General features: G+C 37.8%; 1 protein-coding gene across 1 annotated transcript in view; it reads left to right on the top strand.

The window, feature by feature from the left end:
- HACD4 (3-hydroxyacyl-CoA dehydratase 4) overlaps positions 1-23,129 on the top strand; it is a 44,671-nt gene that overhangs the window by 5,800 nt on the left and 15,742 nt on the right. Inside the window, exons 4-5 of the mRNA XM_066368258.1 lie at positions 10,548-10,660; positions 17,444-17,550. Coding sequence (XP_066224355.1) covers positions 10,548-10,660; positions 17,444-17,550 — 220 coding nt within the window. The remainder of the gene's footprint in view (positions 1-10,547; positions 10,661-17,443; positions 17,551-23,129) is intronic.

Below are 23,129 nucleotides of genomic sequence, written 5' to 3'. Positions count from 1 at the left end.
GTTTATGGGAAATTAAAAATTTTACTTATTAAATAAAAGTAAAGAAATAGTATTCATTAAGATGAAGTCATTTTAAGTGTTGAAATATGAAATGTAAAATAAAAATCAGGGCACTATTTAGAGTATGAACTACTAACAAGAGAGTAGTAGTTAACTAACAGTCAGTTAGCTAGCCAAGACCTAGATGTAATTCCCTCAAACATATTTCCTTATAAAAATGAAAGGGGTACATATCTGTCCCAGAAGAAGCATATTATTTGGGAACAAGATTTATTGATGTGTATTATTTCTTAACAGAATGCATATAATATCAGCATCCCAGGATGCTAATTTTAGAGAACAGAATTAACAACCCAGGTGAAATGAAAGTTGTATTCTCCCTTGTGAAATTATTTTTCTTGGAGCAAGGTCAAGTACACCTAAAATTGAACTCATGTTTTCTTTTGGTATGCCTCTTTGGACTTTTTACTTTTATAAGCTAAATTGGCTAATATTAATTTTAGCATTTTCAAAATTAAGAGTGGTATTTTAGTTCTTGTCAATATAGGGAATGCAAGTGAGAAACAGGACACTTAAATTTCTAAGAACGAAAATAGAGTGCTTTGAATATACCTAGGAAACTGCACATTTTTTATGCTTCCCAAAAATATGTAGGCTTGCCTAATAAAAGAAAATATTATACAGGCCCTGGCCGGTTGGCTCAGTGGTAGAGCATCGGCCTGGTGTGCAGGAGTATCGGGTTTGATTCCCAACCAGGGCACACAGAAGAGGCGCCCATCTGCTTCTCCACCCCTCCCCCTCTCCTTCCTCTCTGTCTCTCTCTTCCCCTCCCACAGCCAAGGCTCCATTGGAGCAAAGTTAGCCCCGGCGCTGAGGATGGCTCTGTGGCCTCTGCCTCAGGCGCTAGAATGGCTCTGGTTGCAACAGAGCAACGCCCCAGATGGGCAGAGCGTTGCCCCCTGGTGGGCATGCCGGGTGGATCCCAGTCGGGTGCATTCGGGAGTCTGTCTGACTGGCTCCCTGTTTCCGACTTCAGAAAAATACAAAAAAAGAGAGAAAATATTATACAAGTTAGAAATCTAATTTCTTGTAGCTCCAGAAGTTCCAGAATATATGTGTGATTTTAATCACTATTAATTGAAACAATAATGACTTATAGAAATATGATCACTGTAATCAAACTGTATCTTGTTTTGGTAATTAAAAAATAATGGCAAATATACATTGACACTTTTGATAAAAAGGGGAGGTTGCAGAGTCTATTATGAATGGGCTCAAATAATATTTAATTCCTTTTTGTTGGAAGGAATAACAAGTCAGTGATCATCATATTAGGAAGATGATTACCATTCCCATCTTGGGCTGATTATTATTAACTTTTTTTTTGTGATTGTTTAGTTTCCTTTATTTTCTCTAAAATTTCATCTGTCCTCTATTTCTTCCATTCACTGACTGCCTTTACTATGGTGTTCAGAACGAACATGAGAAAGCTTCAAAAACAGATGTCATCATGTCCAAAGTTTCATTTTCTCCCCCTTCCTTTATTAGCATTCTGCTAACAATTAGAATTCCTTCATCATGATATGTTTTGAGATGACTCTGAGGCCCCAGCTTTAAAATAACCAAACAAAACTCTAAGATTGTGAAATTTTTCTTGGTTTTTCTGTTTCCCCGTTTTTAAGTGAAGAAACTGTAATAAAGAATGTGACTAAGCTACTAACACAGTAATCATAGCTGATTGCATATGGTGTCTTGAAAAATGCATGATGTCCGTGGTTTCAAGTAGGTTGAAAAACATGTCTGCAAATTTGTGATGTTATTTTGCCATTACCTTTGTGAGGTTGCTAAGTCATAACTGAATTTTCTTTCTGGGAACTGTTCTTCCAAATATCAAGATAAGTCATTCCCAGAAAAGAGCAGGAATGATAAGCTAGTTGAGCAGTTATGACTCATATGTATCAAATGGTGGTGGTGTGTATGGGGGTGTTTTTGTTTTGTTCTGTGCATTTTTAAATATTTTATACAACATCTTTATTTTTTATTTACATATTTATTTTGGGGGGGAGTATTTTTCTGAAGTGAGAAGCGTGGAGGCAGAGAGACATACTCCTGCATGTGCCCAACTGGGATCCACCTGGCATGCCCGCTAGGGGTTGGTTGATGCTCTGCCCATCTGGGGTGTTGCTCTGTTGCAACCAGAGCTATTCTAGCACCTGAGACAGAGGCCGTGGAGCCATGTCACTGCTCGGGCCAACTTTGCTCCAATGGATCCTTGGCTGTGGGAGGGAAAGAGAGAGAGAGAGAGAGAGAGAGAAGAGGGGGGAAGGATGGAGAAACAGATGAATGTTTCTCCTGTGTTCCCTGGCTGGGAACAAACTTGGGACTTCTACATGCTGGGCCAACACTCTACCACTGAGCCAACCGGCCAGTGCTACTTTTTTTTTTTTTTTTTTTTTTTACAGAGACAGAGAGAGAGAGAGAGGGATAGATAGGGACAGACAGACAGGAATGGAGAGAGATGAGAAGCATCAATAATTAGTTTTTCGTTGAGACATCTTAGTTGTTCATTGATTGCTTTCTCATATGTGCCTTGACTGTGGGGCTACAGCAGACTGAGTAACCCCTTGCTGAAGCCAGTGACCTTGGGTCCAAGCCGGTGAGCTTTGCTCAAACCAGATGAACACATGCTCAAGCTGGCGACCTCGAGGTCTCGAACCTGGGTCCTCCACATCCCAGTCCGACACTCTATCCACTGCGCCACCGCCTCGTCAGGCTACAACATCTTTATTTTGACAGAGAAAAGCCAATTTGAATTTCTAGAATTACACAGAATTGCTAAAGGAAAAAGAAAAAAAGCCACTTGTAAAAAGATTATAATATATACACTCAGATGTATATATTGTATATGTTTATGTATTTTTAAAAATCACACTTAGGGCAAAAGGGCAAAACCATAACATAAATAGTTGTTTTTAGACATCCATTTTTGGGGGATAATTGCATGCCAATTAATATTATATAAGGAAAAATAGTTAACTTTTGATATTTTAAATGTATAAGATGGGAAAGTAAAAAAGGCCAAAATGCGCATATATATATATATATATATATATATATATATATATATATATATATATATAAAGAAATGATAATACAAGTGAACTAAGCATCTCACCTCTTCAGCCCTTCCTCCAAATGAGCTTGCATACTTTATTAACTTGGTAAAAAAAAGAAAAGAGTGGAATTGGTAAATTAGTTTATTTCAGTAGGTTTAGTGGAAACGACTTGGCTTTTACAGAGCAGAAATACTACCAACCTTGAAATAATGATTTTGAATGGCTTTGTTCTGACTTTGCTGAAGTGGAAGCCTGAAGAAGAGGTTTCTTTTGATACAGTTTGAAGATGCTTCAACTCGTGGAGAGGAGAAAATATCCACAAAACAAACCTTTGTGTCATTAGGTTGATGTACCTTTGGGAAACCTGCAGAGTGGTCCAGTTTACTCCTTTACCTTCTGGGAAATGCTCAGAATTATGTGCAAAGACTTCACACATTACTGAATTAAAATGGATAAATTTCTGCATACTTCCCTTATATCACAATAAACACAGCTGCACATATATTAATATTATACAATTTTTAAAAGTCTATATAGTAAAGCAAGACAATAGAAATTATTACCCCAATAAATAATCTTCTCATTATTTAATTCACATAGATTTTCTCTCCAGTTTTGAATTGGGAACAGGTTTATATTGTCAGAGATAAAACTAAAGATAATGTTGAGCCATGAGAGTCTCAAAGCCTCCTGGGAATGAATTACATACACAATTCACCCTGAAGGTAAAATTTTAGATTTTTTCCCTTGTATTTTGCATTTGATTCCTGGAGTTCTTTGGTGTGATAACTACAAAGCTATATTCACAGTATAATTTTAAAGATTAACTTTTTATTCACTGAGAGTCTTGATTATATAATCTATCATTGCATTAAATGTTGTGTTCTTAATAATAGTAGTTTATATTTATTTAGGACTTTCTATGTGCCACCAAACACTTTTCTAAGTCCTTCACATGCATTAACTCATTTAATCTTCATAACCTTATCCTACATATTTACTATACAATACTAATTACTATCTTCAGTATAATCACTGAGCACAAAAGTTAAATAAGTTACCCAAGAGTTTTTCACTTTTTTACACTCGTGGACACAGACAGCAGTGTGGTGACTGCCCGGGAGAGAGGGGAAGTAGAGGAGGGTATGGGGGATAAATGTTGATGGATGAAGACTTGACTTGGGGGGGGGGGTGAACACACAATGTGGTTTACAGAGAGATGTTGTAGAATTGGGCACCTGAAAACTGTATAATTTATTAACAAGTGTCACCCAATAAATTCAATTAAAAAATAAGTTACCCCAGGTCACATAAATTGTGACTGGTGCAGGAAAAATTGGGATGTAGGCTGCTTATCCTGAACTCTCAACTATTTTGCTACATTTGTTTATTGTCTGTCTGACCATACAGGATGTTAATACCATGAGAGCTGGGACTTGTTCTTGTTCATAGCTCTATCCCCCAGGAACCAGAATGATACACTTAATAAATATCTATTGAATGATGAGTAAATAAACACAGAATTTTAAACTAGAATTATTTAAGTGCTTTTGTCTTATAGAAGAAAGTAATTGGTGTTTTTTGAACATACAAGGATATGTTTCTGAAGTTCTCAACAAAAGTTCACAGGATTGAAATAGTAAAATAATCTTTGAGGCTAGGACTAATTTATTTTCTAAGGTTCTAGAAAGTCTCCCTATAGTTGAACTATCATTTTACCCCCTTTAGCAGTTTATAACTAAAGTGCCAGCTGCCATGTTTAAAGTAACAACTTAGTTTTTGTCATTGTTTAACTTGGAGGTTAAGATTCCCAAATAGAACATAAAAATGTAAAGTATTTTTATTTTATAGTTACCATACTTTTGAGCAGACCATATTACCACATGTTTAATTGGGGCTTAGTTATAAAATTTTTTACTGTACTTTTATTAGGTATACCTGTTTGAGTTGCACTAAACATTATAAGACCACTCATTAGTAATTAGTCATGTTCTCATAGGATTTGTTTAAAATGACACAGTGCTAAGTTCTCCCAAAGGTAAAGCTCCAAATAACTGGTGAAATTATTGTATGTAAAGAAAAGTAAAAAAAAAAAAAATTGAGTATATTCTTCAAAACTGTCCTGGTGTTGAGTTAGAAAATCAAGGAGGTTCTTGTTTTAAGGTTTAACTTTTGATGAGAGACTTTTTAAAAGAATAGACGGGAACCTGAATAATAGGCACAGGGGTAACCCGTAAAATAATAAAAATGAATGTGTCTTAGTGTTTCAGAACAAGGTATTTAACATCACATTGTCTAGATTTTTGATTCCAGGTCTTGAGGTAGGACACTTCGCATTTATAAAATGCAGAAGCAGATAATAATAGCACTTCTTAGGGTTGTTAGGGAGACTAAATGAAGTGATGTATAATTAATACCTGGCATAAAGTAACCAATAAATACTTCTATCAATTTAAGAATATCTCCACCTAAATTCTCCCATTGTATTGCCATTGAATGGTCAAGTTAGATAACTATCAGATAACTTGTTAATTTCACTGACATTGTACTGGGGAATCTTCACATATCCTTATGTGCGTGTGTGGTTGTGTGTTTTTTTGGGGCATGTTGATCCTATCACTTAACATGCCACAGGCCCTCAACTGATGATTTCCAAGAGGGTGAATTTCATTATGCAGTTCTAGTCTTTTTGAAGATTTTTTTTTTCTCTGTACTCATCAATTAAGGAGCAGTCTGACATCATGGATAGCTTACAACCCTCGAAATCAGGAAACTTGATATATATATATTTTCAGGTCTGCCACTAGTTTGGGAAAGTCACTGAACTTGTCTGGTCCCCAAATTCCTTATTTATAAAAAGATGGTTGGTTTAGTATACCTGGAGGGGACCCTGGAGATCTAGCTTATCAAGAGAGAGTTTTTTGTTTCAGTAGTCAATCATATAATTAGAAGCATGCATTCATATGTGTGTGTCTCTTGAGATTTTTATCAAAAAGTGACTGATTTTCCTAATTAGAAGGCACTGGTTAAATGTAAGATTAGGTATTTCCTAAATTGTTGTTTGCTGCTAAGATCTTGTATCTAAAGGCTGCCGGGTATCACAGCAGCAAGCTTGGATCATTCAGTCATAATCATTGCAGCTGAGTATAATCCATTAGAGAACTTTAATTAACTTAAATGAAGAAACAAAAGACTGACAAAAGAAAAACAGCTATGTAGATAGCTTCCATAGTTTGACTAAGGTTTGAATCATATCTAAATCCCGTAGCTAAGCAAGCACCATCTTGACTCACTGCTGTAGTCATAAACATGCGGATAGAGCTGCACATGTGGATATCGGGTCATGTGGCCCACTGTTGGCAAATCTTGGATTTCTCTGCATGAGTGATTTTCCAGGACTACGATGCTAAGTCATAGATTATCCCAGTCTTTTCTCCTCGATCTGCTTTAAAAATAAAGACAGCTATTGAAAAGTATAAAGCAATTCTTCCCTTTCTTTGGTCACCAATATGCTAGCTTAGTCTCCAGTATATTTTCTTTTGAACAAAGAAAAAAATGTTCTATTAAAAAACATAAAAATGCAGCCCTGGCCGGTTGGCTCAGCGGTAGAGCGTCGGCCTAGCGTGCGGAGGACCTGGGTTCGATTCCCGGCCAGGGCACACAGGAGAAGCGCCCATTTGCTTCTCCACCCCTCCGCCGCGCTTTCCTCTCTGTCTCTCTCTTCCCCTCCCGCAGCCAAGGCTCCATTGGAGCAAAGATGGCCCGGGCGCTGGGGATGGCTCTGTGGCCTCTGCCTCAGGCGCTAGAGTGGCTCTGGTCGCAACATGGTGACGCCCAGGATGGGCAGAGCATCGCCCCCTGGTGGGCAGAGCGTCGCCCCTGGTGGGCGTGCCGGGTGGATCCCGGTCGGGCGCATGCGGGAGTCTGTCTGACTGTCTCTCCCCGTTTCCAGCTTCAGAAAAATGAAAAAAAAAAAAAAAAAACATAAAAATGCAGATTGTACTGAGGGTATTAATACAACATAAGAAGGCACATTACACTGGGGAACAAAATTTTTGTTGCATCCACAAAAACACTTGTTCTTACCTAATTCAAAGGTTCTGATCTCAAATCTGACATTAGTTTTTCTCTGTAAGCTACAGTATTTTTGCAATTCAAGATTTTAGGTTTTCATTTTATTGTAAAATTTTCAACATTTAGTTTGACATAATGAAGTAGAATGTCTTCTTGGGCATCATCTTTGTGAAATATAATAATTTATATAATGAAGTAAAGAAACTAATACACTAAAAGATATGATTGCATCAGAATTTGTCTACAATTTCAAAATAGAACATATCAAAACACTTATTTTAATCATAATATTTGCACAAAACTTATTTAAATTTTATTCAGGCAAAAATTTGCATTTGTAGCTCTTGCGTTTGTGTACTTGTTGAGGACAATCTCGTTTGATGTTCCAACAGTAGTCTGCTCATCACTAACAGCTCCAAGATTTTCGGAAAACTTATCAAGGTGACTGTTCAGGAAGTGAATCTTAACGCTCATGTTACATCCAATGTCACAGAGAGCCAACGGCATCCTTTGAACCAGAAGTTCATAGTTTTCTGCTTTTTTGTTGCCAAGGAAGTTCTTTGTAACTGCCACAAAAGACTGCCATGCTGCTTTCTCCTCCTTATTCATCTTCCTGGCAAATTCTTCGTCACGTATGAGTGTTCGAATTGGAGGTCCATCAAATACACCTGCTTTTATCTTCTCAAAAGACAAGGCAGGAAAAGCAGAAATAATATGTTGAACACATTCACTTTCTCTATTCAAAGCCTGAACAAACTGCTTCATTAAGGCAAGTTTGATGTGAAGTGGGGGGGAAAATGATCCTGTCTTGATTAACTACAGGTTCATTCACAATATTTTGCATCCCTACTTCCAGAGCTTCACATTTCGGCCACTCCTTCTGTGTCCAGTGTTTCTCCCGAGCTCAGCTGTCCCACAAACTCAGAAAGCAAGGATACTTCATGAAACCTCTCTGTTGTCCTAGCAGGAAATTTACCATTTTAAGATCCACACAAATGATCCTGTTATGCTTCTCATATTTCAGAAAGTTGAGGACAATTTTTATGTCATTATAATCTTCTCGCAGATGAGTTGAATAACCAATTGGAGCACCTGCATAAACATTACCGTTGTGTAGGAGAACACATTTCATGCTCCGTTTAGAGCTGAAATGGGATACTTTAGCTGACTGGTGAAGTACATTCTTTTCTTGAAGCCTGGAGGCTAATAACTCAGCTGCTTTCTTTGATAGGTCGAAATCTCTTGCTAAGTCATTCAATTTGGGTTGGCTAAACTGCTGAGGGGTTAATGACTGCTTAGCATCAGAAGAAGACTCTTCAGATTCTACAACCATTTCCTCATGCATCTTATCAAAATACACTTGATCACCATGTTCACTTTTTTTCATCCTTAGAAGAAATAAAACCATGGAAAACTGGAACCAAGAGTGTCTCAGAGGGTGGGATAGGTCGTATTGCTGAAGTTATATTAGGATATGCTGTCATATGCCGTTTTTTCTTGCCAATGCCCTTTGTATGGATCAGACAGAAATAACAGTCACTGCTGTGGTCCTTAGGTTCACGCCAAACCATGATAATAGCAAAAGGCATTTCTTTGTGTTTTCCTTTTGTCTAGTCACAAAGCATTTCCTCACAAGTATGACACACAATATGAGGAGCCCAATTCTTGTCTTGATCGCCAAGGGGAACTTGTAAATAGGCAATATATGCACATGTCACAAATGATGAAATATTGTGCCTTTGACGTTGAAATGTGTAATAGCCACATATATAACAGAAGGTGTAAGGACTATTCTTACATTTACGCCTACTCGAAGAAGCCATGATTCAATCTTAAAACAAAATAAGAGGGTATTTTTATCAGATAATAATTTTTTACATTTAAAAACAACTACAATTATGTAAAAGTGATGTTTGTAAAACATTAATTGCCTTGTGATTATGTTCAAAGAGTCATTGCCCTTTAGCTCCAACTTAAAAACCAATGCATGCCATTAACTATAACAAAAATAAATTAAAATTGCATAAAAACTGGAGCATGCACCAAAAATGAATTTCAGATTTGGAATCAGCAATGCAGAAATATATAGAAACAATTCTAAAACCTCATGCAACAGAAAATTAAAAAAAAAAATTGTTCCCCAGTGTTATACTATTTAGATTGGGAAGTAGGAATGTATGTATGTATGTATGTATGTATGTATGTATGTATGTATGCGAGAGAGACAGGGAGGGAGTGAGAGAAGAAGCATCAACTCATAGTTGCGGCACCTTAAGTTATTCATTGATTGCTTTCCATATGTGCCTTGACCAGGGGGCTCCAACCAAGCCAGTGACCCCTTGCTCAAGCCAGTGAGCTTGGCGTTTGGAATCTGCAACCTCAGTGTCCCAGGTTGATATTTTTTCCACTGTGCCACCACTGGTCAGATGGAATGTGTTTTTTGAGGGCAGACATGAGAGATAAGCCATAAGTGTGTGAATTCTCAAAATGAATATGTTGAATTCTTTTCATTCGCCACCAGTTTATGAGGGTTAGGATTATATTACTTCCCCTTCACCCCTCTCCCCCCACTAAAAAAAAAAGCTATGATGGCTTCCTTGTTGGATGAAATTGAAATTTCTCAGCCTGTCATTTAAAACCCTTTACAACTGGACGCCCAGCACGCTTTCAGTTTTATGTCCTCTCATTCCTTCTGTGCACCCACTCGAGCCTCACTCCCAGCACACCCCGTGCTGCCACACCTCTGCCTCTTTGTTGAGGCTGCTCTCCTGGCCTAGGATGGCACTTTCCCCATCCAGTCTACCTCAGAAACTCCTATCTGCTCCTCCAGATCCACTGAAACCTTGCCTGTTCTCATAAATCTCTCTGCCTCCTTTCCCCAGACAGGTGTCTCCCTCACCTGTGCACCGGAACATAGCGCTTTAAGTGCCAGCATTATTTATACTGTATTATTGTTCTGCCTCACACTGTCTTGCTGCTGCTCCTGTCTGGAGCAAGGACCATGCCTTCATACTCTTAGCATCTAATACATAGCAGACATGCAACAAAAGCTTGCCAAAGTGAATAAAGACATGTGTGCATTTATTACAAGAAGGGAAATGTCTTGATTGAAATAAAGTAAGCTCTTTTCATTCATTATTTATGATTTGGAGAATACAAAAAGAATAAAAAAACAAAATGGAAATAAAATTCACCCATAACCCAATTCCCTCAGAGATCATGTTAACAGTTTAAGATACATATTCCTAGTTATAGCATACTTTTAAGAGGAACTCCAGTTTTTTAAATTAGATAATTACTTATATGCTTAACAGATGATCCTAATTTAACTTTACTTTTTTTTGTTGTTGTTGTTAGCTCACAGAGAGAATAATCATCCTTTTTGTGGTGATCACCAGTCAAGAGGAAGTCCAAGGGAAATATGTGGTGTGTGTTTTATTCATCTTTTGGAATCTATTGGACATGGTTAGGTAAGCAGGCAAAATAACCTCTTAAAACAAAGCCAAATTGCTTTCTGCAGTGAAACCAGTAATATATTTGGTGACTCAGAATGAGAAAAAAAAACCATAACCCCTTTTCAAATTATTTTATCATGATATAGAAATGTATTTTTAGTGCTTTCCATAATGTGCATATCAGAGATAATGAAAACCTACTGTGTTGTTAAGAGCAAATCAGTGTAGGGATCTAGCAGAAGACTTGGAATAACACCAATTTGGAGTAAACCTCACAGCTGTTTGCTAACTAACGGCATTCCTTGCAATTTCTCGGTGCGTGTTACTCTAATAAGCAAAGCAAGACTTTGTATTATATCACAGTCAGAACTTGCAAAGTTGGTTTCTGTGAATTCAAGAATATTTTAAATATAGGGCCCTCATCTCTCTGAGATAAAATGAATCTCCACGTACCTTTCTGTATACAATTCCAGCGGGTCAAATGACTGAAGTACTTTCGCGGAGGCCCTGGGAATCCTTGGGCCTCAGGTTAAGAACTCTTGCTTGATCAAGATTGTCTTCAGTTTCCTTCTAATTCTAAAACTTTGCAAGGAGATGAGCCTAGTCTTTTCTCTCCCAGTGAAGGTGTAAAACAGTCAGTCTGCTTTGCCCCATGGTTCACTTTGAGGTGTTGTCCTGTTACTTTAGCTTTCACAAATGAGAGCTTCTCCTTCCGCCTGAAAAACATGGATGTGGACAGGTAACAAATCAGCTAGGGCCACGTAAATTCTTTATTATGTTGTCAATAACTTAGCTGAGTTAAAATATTTCTAATAATGGGTTGAGCCTTATAGTAAATTAGAATAAAATATTTTGTTGAATTAAAATGACTATAATTCTTTATATATAGTACTTAGTAAGTTATTTCTCATTTTTAACTGATAGTTTTGTAGACTTGGGGCAAATATCATGGACTTCAGTAGCCCATGTCTTCCTGTTCATGAGAAATTGAGTCTTATCTGGGATGGTGTCTTTGTAATGAATTATTCCTCTGGTAGGCCTGACTCTTTCTGAGTCAGTTCAGGCCCAGATAAGCTCAATAGGCCCATTAGAGCAGGGGTCCCCAAACTTTTTACACAGGGGGCCAGTTCACTGTCCCTCAGACCGTTGGACGGCCGGACTATAAAAAAAACTATGAACAAATCCCTATGCACACTGCACATATCTTATTTTAAAGTAAAAAAACAAAACGGGAACAAATACAATATTTAAAATAAAGAACAAGTAAATTTAAATCAACAAACTGACCAGTATTTCGATGGGAACTATGGGTGTGCTTTTGGCTAATGAGATGGTCAATGTCTGGTTCCATTTTTGTCACTGCTAGCTGTAACAAGTGATATGATGCGCTTCCGGAGCCGTGAGGCGTGCATGCCACATCACCGGAAGTAGTACTGTACGTGAGCGACGCCGCGCTTTGGCCACATACAGTACTCCAGAAGCACAGGATGCGGATGCATCCTGACCACCAATGAAAGAGGTACCCCTTCCGGAAGTGCAGCGGGGGCTGGATAAATGTCCTCAGGGGGTCGCATGTGGCCCGCCAGCCGTAGTTTGGGGACCCCTGCATTAGAGAGTGATGTGACTTGTGCATTGGGAGTGGTATCATGATGTCATGGAAAGACTTCTGGACGTAGAAGGAGATGTCAGGATGAACCCCACCTCTATTACTTGCTATATGATCTTAGGCAAGTCACTTAACCCCCCCCCCCCTTTTTTAAAAAATAACAGCATTTGGACAATTCATGTACCTTAAAATTCACCCTTTTTAAAGTATAACATGAGGTTTTTATATATTCAAAGATGTGCAACCATTCATTGCCACTATCTGAGAACTTTTTTATCACCCCCAAAAGAGACACCAAACCCATCAGTAGTCACTCCCAATTCCCTCCTCCAAGCTTCTGGCAACTACTAATGTACTGTTTCTATGGATTTGCCTACTCTGGAAATTTCATATAAATGGAGTCAGCCTTTTGTGGCTGGCTTCTCTCACTTAGCATAATGTGGTCAAGGTTCATCCGTGTAGTAACATGTAACTATCAATACTTTCTTTTAATTGCTGAATAATGTTCCCTTATAGTGACATACCAATTTATCTAATTGGATTGTTTCTACTTTTTGGTCAGGAGGAATATTGCTGTGAATATCCTTGTGCAAGCTTTTGTGTACACATATTTTTATTTCTATTAATGAAGTAGTAAAAGTTCACAGTATCTATCCTTTTGGAAACTCACTTTTTTTCCCATAAAATAGGGGTAAAATTATCTCCCAACTTACCCTAAAATGACTTTTTAAAAAGCAAGGATGAGGGAACTTCTTCAACCTGAAGAAATTCACAGCTAACATGATGGTTAATGATGAAAGACTGATGCTTTACTCCTGTGATCAGGAAGCAGATAAGCATGTCTAGCCACTTCTATTCACTGTTGTTCTAGCTATGGCAGTTAGGCAAGAAAATGATGTAAAAGGCATCCATATTGGAAAGGAAGGAGTGAAATTGTCTTGACTGGCAGATGACATGGTCTTATATATAAAAAAATCATAAGGAATCCAGTAAAATTATTATTATTATAATTTTAAGTGACAGAGACAGAGAGAGACAGAGAGAGGGACAGATAGGGACAGACAGACAGGAAGAGAGAGAGATGAGAAGCATCAGTTCTTCATTGCGGCACCGTAGTTGTTCATTGATTGCTTTCTCATATGTACCTTGACCAAGGGGCTAAAGCAGACCAAATGACCCTTTGCTCTAAGCCAGACACCCTGGTCCCAACTTGGTGAGCCTTGCTCAAACCAGATGAGCCTGTGCTGAAGCTGGCAACTTCGGAGTTTCGAACCTGGGTCCTCCGCGTCCTAGTCCAATGCTCTATCTGTGCCACCGTCTGGTCAGGCGAATCCAGTAAAATTATTAAAACTAAAAAAATTATTAGCTCAGCAAGTTTGTAGAGTACAAAATCAATTATATTCTATACATTTACAATAGCCAAAAGTTAAATTAAGAAAATAATTCCAGCCTGACTATGTGGTAGTGCAGTGGATAGAGCATCAGACTGGGATGTAGGTTCAAAACCCCAAGGTCACTAGCTTGAGCGTGGGCTCATCGGCTTGAGTATGGGATCACCAGCTTGAATATGGGGTCACTGGCTTGAGCCCAAGGTTGCTGACTTGAGCCCAAGGTCACTGACTTGAGCAAGGGGTCACTCGCTCTGCTGTAGCCCCCTGGTCAAGACACATATGAGAAACGAATCAACTAAGGTGCCGCAATGAAGAACTGATGTTTCTCATTTCTCTCCCTTCCTGTCTGTCTGTCCCTATCTGTCCCTTTCTCTGTCTCTCTGTCTCTCACATACACACACAAAAAACCCCAATTCCATTTACAATAGCAGTAAAAAATAAAGGAGTAAATTTAACAAAAGCTATACAAAAATTGTACACCAAAAACTGTAAAACAATGCTGAGAGAAATTAAAGATCAAAATAAATGGGAAGCTATCCCATGTTTATGGGTTGGAAGACTTACTATTGTTAAGACAGCAACACTGGGCCCTGGCCGGTTGGCTCAGTGGTAGAGCGTCGGCCTGGCGTGCAGAAGTCCCGGGTTCAATTCCCAGCCAGGGCACACAGGAGAAGCACCCATCTGCTTCTCCACCCCTCCCCCTCTCCTTCCACTCTGTCTCTCTCTTCCCCTTCCGCAGCCGAGGCTCCACTGGAGCAAAGATGGCCTCTGCCCCAGGTGCTAGAGTGGCTCTGGTCGCAACAGAGCGACGCCCCGTAGGGGCAGAGCGTCGCCCCCTGGTGGGCGTGCCAGGTGGATCCCGGTCGGGCATATGCGGGAGTCTGTCTTTCCCCGTTTCTGGCTTCAGAAAAATACGGAAAAAAAAAAAAAGAAAGAAAAAAGACAGCAACACTCTTTCCATTGAGCTGCGAATTCAGTGCAATCCCTATCAAAATCCCAGTTGGCTGCTTTTCAGAAATTGAGAAGCTGATTCTAAACTCACATGGCAACTCAAGAAACCCAGCATAGTCAAAACTTGCAAGAGAAGAACATAGTTGGAAAACTCACATTTCCCAATTTTAAACCTTACTACAAAACAACAATAATCAAAAGTGTGATACTAGCTAAGGATATATCATGGAATAGAACTGATAGTCCAGGGATAACTCTCATATTTATGGTCAATTGATTTTTGACAAAGCTGCCAAGACCATTCAATAGTCTTTTCAACAAGGTGCTGGGACACCTGTATATCCACATGCAAGAACAATGAAGTTGGACTCTTACCTATACTATATACAAAAATTAACTCAGAATAGGCCAAAAATTTAAATGTATAAGCTAAAACTATAAAATTCTTAGAATAAAACATAAGGGTAAAACTTTGTGATCTTGGATTTGGTAATGGATTCTTAGATATGACACCAAAATCAAAAGCAACAAAAGAAAAAAGCTACTTTGGACTTCAGCAAAGTGGCTTTTAAAAATACCTACTTTTTTTAAAATATAAAACTTTTATTTTTTTATTTTTCAATTACAGTTGACGTACAATATTATTTTAGTTTCAAGTGTACAACATAGTGATTAGACATTTCTGTAACTTACAAATTGATCAACCTGGTAAGTCTAATACCATGTATACTTGTTATAGTGTTGACTACATTACCTATGCTGCATTTTACATACCTGTCACTATTTGATAAATGGAAATCTGTACTCCTTAATCCTTTCACCCTTTTTACCCAGCCCTCCAAGCCCCTCCTATCTGGCAACCATCAATTTGTTGTCTGTATCTATAAGTTTGTTTCTGTTTTGTTTGTTCATTTATTTTGATTTTTCAGATTCCACAGGTAAGTGAAACATATGATATTCGTCATTTTCTGTCTGGCTTATTTCACTTAGCATAATACCCTCTAGATCCATCCATGCTGCTGCAGATCACAAGATTTTATTCTTCTTTCTTTCTTTCTTTCTTTCTTTCTTTCTTTCTTTCTTTCTTTCTTTCTTTCTTTCTTTCTTTCTTCTTTCTTTCTTTCTTTCTTTCTTTCTTTCTTTCTCTTTCTTTCTCTTTCTTTCTTTCTTTCTTTCTTTCTTTCTTTCTTTCTTTCTTTCTTTCTTTCTTTCTTTCTTTCTTTCTTCTTTCTCTTTCTTTTTTTTTGCCAAGTAGTATCCCATTGTATTTATGTTCCACATCTTCTTTTTAAAATTTTAAAAAATTTTTAAATTTATTTTTAATTTATTGGGATGACATGACTCTAAACTATACAGGTTTCTAGTACAATTCAATATAACACCATCTATACACTGCATCGCGCACGCTCCACTCCAAGCAGTCTCTTTCTAACCCCATTCCCACCACCCCTCTGCCCTCCTCGCCCTCCCTCTACCCCCCCTTTTCCTCTGGCCATTGCCACCCTGTTGTCTGTATCTATGTGTTATGTATATATGTTTTTTGGCTACTCTTGCAATTTAAAAAAAAGATATTGTGATACCAGTTTTTACTTAGATTGACATAGACCAAAAAGTTTGATAACATGTCATATTTAGTGAGGACTTATGCACATACATAAGCATATGCAGAAATATTTCTGAAAGACTATATGAGAAATTGGCATTGGTCATTGCCTTTGAGGAGTGGAATTAGGGTCCTGGAATGAGAGAAAGATTTCCTTTCATCATTGTGTTTTCAGGATTTTGGATTTTGTTTTGCCACATGTACTCACTACCTATTCCAGTAATTCTTAAAGTATGGCCCTTGGACCAGCGGCATCAGCATCAACTGGAATTTGTTTGCAATACAAATTCTCAGGCTCTACCTTGGACCTACTGGATCAGACACTTTGGGGATGGGGCCTAATAATTTGTGTCTTAGAAAGCCCTCTGGTAATTCTGATGTTTGCTTAACCTTTAGAACCACTGGCCTATTCAGGCAACATAGAAATAAAAACATATGGACTGCTTCATCTATTACATCACAAAAGCAGGTTTAAAACTACCTATTGTAACCCAACCAAGCTCCTCAAGACAGTTGTTTAATTGATCACATAAGATGGCACAACTACATAACCAGAGGATTTGGAAGTCTTTTTTTTTTTTAAAGAGACAGAGAGTCAGAGAGAGGGATAGACAGGGATAGACAGACAGGAACGGAGAGATGAGAAGCATCAATCATTAGTTTTTTGTTGAGCATCGCCACACTTTAGTTGTTCATTGATTGCTTTCTCATATGTGCCTTGACCGTGGGCCTTCCGCAGACCGAGTAACCCCTTGCTCGAGCCAGCAACCTTGGGTCCAAGCTGGTCAGCCTTTTGCTCAAACCAGATGAGCCTGGCGACCTTGGGGTCTTGAACCTGGGTCCTCGGCATCCCAGTCAGATGCTCTATCCACTGCGCCACCACCTGGTCAGGCAGGAAGTCTTTTTTTTATTTTAAAAATTCATTCCCTAGATATTTATAAGTTTCGTTTGTTGTAAACAACCTAGGTGCTTGTTGCAATAAAGGGTTTAGCTTCTGAGTGAAATTGAATGCACTAATCAAGAAGACTTGGTTCTCTGCAGTCCACCTCATGAGACAGCCAGACTGACATGGTTCTCCTCTCTCCATTTTTTAATCTCTTCTGCTTAAATAATAGGAAATAAAGTAGGGAATCTGCACACATTTCAGTTTTATCTTGTGTATTTAATTACAAAGTTAAGTATTTCATTCTCTTACTTCCCAGACATCAGCAGCAAATGATGCTTACGAGCCCTTTGTCCTCCTTCAGGTACACTTACAGCATGTTATCAGTCATCGGAATATCCTGGCCTGCCCTGACGTGGCTCAGTCACACACTGTGGATGCCAGCTTATCCCTTGTGTGTTCTTGCTGAAGGTAAGAAAAGAGTGACTTGCTCTATTGCTTACTGACAAAAGCCATCTAGTTATAATGATTCACTAAATATTTTGATGACTAAATTACTATTTTTGGTACTGCTTAGCTGACTCAATGCTTCTTGTCTGTCATACTTCCCTTGATGCAAAGAAGCAGAGAATGCAGAAGCTGAGTAAGAGGCGGGAGCAGCTTACAAAATATTGGATGAGGAATAAGGACATGAGGCTAAGCCCTTAACTTCATTAACTCACTGTATGTGTTTTAGGTAACTCATTTAACCTAAGTCTGTTTACTCACCTAAAAGGGGTTTAACATTTAGTGATTCGGTGATTATTTTTCTCCCAATTAAAAAATTATTTTAAATTATAGTTGACATATGATATTAGTTTCAGGTACAGAACGCAGTGACTCAACATCTGTACACTTTACAAAGTGATCACCCCAATTCCGTTTGTCAACATACATAGTTCTTACAGTATTTCTGACTCTATTTCCTGCACTGTACCTTACATCCTGTGACTTACTTTATAACTGCATGTTTGTACTTAAACCCTTTTTCTCCAGACCCCACCCATCTGACAATCATCACATTATCTATGAGTTTGTTTCTGTTTTGTTTGTTCGTGTTGTTTTTTAGACTCTACATATAAGTAAAATCATATAGTATTTGTCTTGTCTGACTTACTTCACTCTCTAGGTGTCTCCTGCTGTCTCAGATGGTAAGATTCAGTTTTTCCTCTCTTTTTTTGGCTCAGTACTGGTCCCTGGAAACCACTGATTGTTGCTTCTTTGCCTCTTTTTTCCCTATCCCTACCTCACCTCCTGTCTGCACAGATGTCCTTTGGTAATTTCACACGTATATTTTTAGTTCTCAAATAGGTGAGAAAAGAATTTTGTCCCCTGTGTCTTTTGTATTCCTCTAGCTTCCAATTTGGTGTCCTTCCATTTCCCCCTGCCTTTTACTAAGTTTTTCCAGAATGGTGGGAATAGGTTTTCTCAAACCATTTTTTAAAAATTTGAAGTTAAATTTAATGGGGTGACATTGATCAATAAGAGTGCATAGGTTTCAGGTGAACATCTCTATAGCATTTGTACTGTTGATTGTGTTGTGCGCCTGTCACCCAAAGTCAGATCACTCCATCACTGTGTATTTGTCCCTCTGTACTTCTTCCCTCCCCCTCTCCCCTGGTAACCGCTTCACTTTTATCTATGTCTATGAGTCTCAGTTTTATATCCTACCTCTGTCGGATATATATTTGTCCCTCTTTACATTTTTAACCTTTTAACCCTTGTCTTGGTTATCATTAAAACTTAGCTTCTGATTCAATATTGCTGTTATAGTTAGATTTTATTCAAATTTTAATCCACATTTCATTTCAAAAAGTAGATTAAACAATTAGTTTTTTTTATTAATTTATTTATTTTTACATAGATTATAGTGTCTCCCCAAAAACATCCCCTCTCCCCCATATTCCCCACAACATCTCCCGTACCCCCCTCCAAACAGCTCCCTCCCCCCTTCCCTTCAGGTGTAATTTCGTTCCTCAGTTCACATTGTTCCTTGGATTCCTCAAATGAGTGAGGTTATATGATATTTTTCTTTCTCTGCCTGGCTTATTTCACTTAACATAATAGTTTCCAGGTCCATCCATCTGTTGCAAAAGGAAATATTTTCTTCTTCCTCATAGCCCCATAGTATTCCATTGTATATATGTACTAATGCTTTTTAATCCACTCATCCACTGATGGACACTTGGACTGTTTCCAGATCTTCGCTATTGTGAACAATGCTGCCATAAACATAGGGGTGCATTTCTTTTTTTCAGTTGGTGATATGGTGTCCTTGGGATATATTCCTATAAGTGGGATGGCTGGGTCAAAGGGTAGTTCCATTTCTAATTTTTTGAGGAATCTCCAACTGTTTTCCACAGTGGCTGCACCAGTCTGCATTCCAACCAGCAGTTCAGGAGGGTTCCCCTTTCTCCACATCCTCGCCAGCACCTATCATGTGTTTTGTTAATGAGCGCCATACTGACTGGTGTGAGGTGGTATCTCACTGTGGTTTTAATTTGCATTTCTCTAATGATTAATGATGTTGAATAGTTTTTCATCTGTCTATTGGCCATTTGTATGTCCTCTTTGGAGAAGTGTCTATTGATTTCTTGTGCCCGTTTTTTGATTGGATTGTTTGTCTTCCTGGTGTTGAGTTTTACAAGTTCTTTATAAATTTTAGTTATTAACCCCTTATCAGACATATTGTCCAATATGTTCTCCCATTGTATGGTTTGTCTTTTTATTCTGTTCATATTGTCTTTAGCTATGCAAAAGCTTTTTAGTTTGATATAGTCCCATTTGTTTATCCTTTCTTTTATTTCATTTGCTTGTGGATATAGATCAGCTAATAATATTGCTGCAATAGATGTTGGTGAGCTTACTGCCTATGTTTTCTCCTAAGATGCTTATGGTTTCACGACTTATATTTAAGTCCTTTATCTATTTTGAGTTTATTTTTGTGCATGGTGTAAGTTGGTGGTCTAGTTTCATTTTTTTGCAGGTAGCTGTCCAATTTTCCCAACACCATTTTTAAAGAGACTGTCTTTACTCTATTGTATGCTCTTACCTCCTTTGCCAAATATCAATTGTCCATAAAAGTGTGGGTTTATTTCTGGGTTCTCTGTTCTGTTCTATTGATCTATATGCCTGTTCTTATGCCAGTACCAAGCTGTTTTGAGTACAATGGCCTTGTAGTATAATTTCATATCAGGAAGTGTGATACCTCCCACTTTATTCTTCTTTTTCAAGATTGCTGAGGCTCTTCATGTTCTTTTTTGGTCCCATGTAAATTTTTGGAATATGTGTTCTATATCTTTGAAGTATGTCATTGGTATTTTAATTGGTATTTCATTGAATTTATAAATTGCTTTGGGTAATATAGAAATTTGAATCAGGGGTCCCCAAACTTTTTACACAGGGGGCCAGTTCACTGTCCCTCAGACCGTTAGAGGGCTGGACTATAAAAAAAAACAAAAAAACTATGAACAAATCCCTATGTACACTGCACATATTTTAAAGTAAAAAAACAAAACGGGAACAAATACAATATTTAAAATAAAGAACAAGTAAATTTAAATCAACAAACTGACCAGTATTTCAATGGGAACTATGGGCCTGCTTTTGGTCAATGTCTGGTTCCATATTTGTCACTGCTAGCCGTAACAAGTGATATGGCATTTTGTGGCGCCGCCAAATACAGTACTCCAGGTCCTGTGCTCCTCTCACTGACCACCAGTGAAAGAGGTGCCCCTTCCGGAAGTGCGGCGGGGCCGGATAAATGGCTTCAGGGGGCCGCATGCGGCCCGTGGGCAGTAGTTTGGGGACCCCTGATTTTAATGATGTTTCTTCTTCCTAACCATGAACACAGTATGTGCTTCCACTTGTTTGTGTCTTACTTGATTTCCTTTATCAATGTTTTATAATTTTCTGAGTACAAGTCTTTAACCTCCTTGGTTAAATTTACTCCTAGGTACTTTATTTTTTTTTGCAATAGTGAAGGGGATTGTTTCCTTAATTTCTGTTTCTGACATTTCATTGTTCGTGTATAAAAATGCCTCTGATTTCTGAGTATTAATTTTATATCCTGCCACCTTGCTGAATTCGTTTATCAGGTCCAGTAGTTTTTTGACTGAGACTTTAGGGTTTTCAATATACAGTATCATCTCATCTACAAATAATGATAGTTTCACTTCTTCTTTTCCAATTTGGATGCCTTTTATTTCTTCTTCTTGTCTCATTGCTGTGGCTAGGACTTCTAGGACTATGTTGAATATGAGTGGTGAAAGGGAGCAGCCCTGCCTTGTTCCTAATTTTAGGGAAATTGCTTTTAATTTTTGTCCATTAATTATGATGTTGGCTGTGGGTTTGTCATAGATGGCCTTTATCATGTTGAGGTATGATCCCGGTATTCCCACTATGCTAAGAGTTTTGATCATAAATGGGTGCTGGATTTTGTCAAATGCTTTTTCTGCATCTATTGAAATTATCATGTGGTTTTTCTCCTTCCTTTTGTTTATGTGGTGAATCATATTGATTTACGAATGTTGTACCATAGTTGCCTCCCCAGAATAAATCCCACTTGATCATGATGTATGATTTTTTTCAGGTATTGCTAGATCCGGTTTGCTAATATTTTGTTGAGGATTTTAGCATCTAGATTCATCAGGGATATTGGCCTATAATTTTCTTTCTTTGTGTTGTCTTTGCCTGGTTTTGGAATCAGAATTATGCTTGCCTCATAAAAGGAACTTGGAAGTGTTCCTTCCTCTTGATTTTTAAAAATATATTTTTATTAATTTTAATGGGGTGACATCAATAAACAGGGTACATATGTTAAAAGAAAAGTTGTCCAGGTTATCTTGTCATTCAATTATGTTGCATACCCATCACCCAAAGTCAGATTGTCCTCTGTTACCGATTCCTCTTGAATTTTTTGAAATAGCTTGAGAAGGATAGAAATTAGTTCTTCTTTGAATTTTTGGTAGAATTCACCAGTGAAGCCATTGGGCCCCAGGGTTTTGTTTTTTGGGAGCTTTTTGATAACTGTTTCAATCTCATTTGTTGTTATCAATCTGTTTAGGTATTCTGATTCTTCCAGATTGATTTTTGGAAGATTATATGTTTCAAGGAATTTGTCCATTTCACCTAGGTTGTTTAATTTTTTGGCATACAGTTCTTCCTAGTATTTTCTTACAATATTTTGTATTTCTGTTGTGTCAGTTGTTATTTCTCCACTCTCATTTCTAATTTTATTTATTTGAGTCCTCTCTCTTCTTGGTCTCATTAAAGGTTCATAGATCTTGTTTATCTTTTCAAAGAACCAACTCTTGGTTTCATTGATCCTCTGTATTGTTTCTTTAGCCTCTATGTCATTTATTTCTGCTCTGATCTTTATTATTTCCTTCCTTCTACTACCTCTGGACCTCATTTGCTGTTCTTTTTCTAATTCTCTTAGATGTAGGGTTAGGTTGTTTATTTGAGCTTTTTCAAGCTTCTTAAGGAATGCCTGTAGTGCTATGAACTTCCCTCTCAGTACTGGTTTTGCTGTGTTCCATAAATTTTGAGTTGTTGTATGTTCATTATCATTTGTTTCTAGGAATTTTAATATTTCTTCTTTGACTTCATCAACCCATTTGTTATTTTATAACATGCTGTTTAGTTTCCATGTGTTTGATTATTTTTCAGTTTTTCTGTTGTGGTTGATTTCTAGTTTCATGTCATTGTGGTCAGAGAAAAGGCTTGATATGATTTCAATCTTCTTAAATTTGTTGAGCCCGCTTTTGTGTCCTAACATGTGGTCTATTCTAGAGAATGTAGCATGAGCACTTAAAAAGATGTATATTCTGCTGCATTAGGATGAAAGGTTCTAAAGATATCTATTAAATTGAGTTGACCTAGTGTGTCCTTTAAATCTGATATTCCTTTGTTAATTTTCTTTCTTGAGAATCTATCTAGTGATATTAGTGGGGTATTGAAATCTTCTACTATTATGGTGTTGCTGTTGTTCTTGCCCTTTATATCCATCA

Source organism: Saccopteryx leptura, chromosome 2 (genome assembly GCF_036850995.1).
Source record: "Saccopteryx leptura isolate mSacLep1 chromosome 2, mSacLep1_pri_phased_curated, whole genome shotgun sequence".
NCBI lineage: Eukaryota > Metazoa > Chordata > Mammalia > Chiroptera > Emballonuridae > Saccopteryx > Saccopteryx leptura.
Note: the sequence above shows the minus strand (reverse complement) of the source record. Positions and strands in the feature narration are given on the sequence as shown.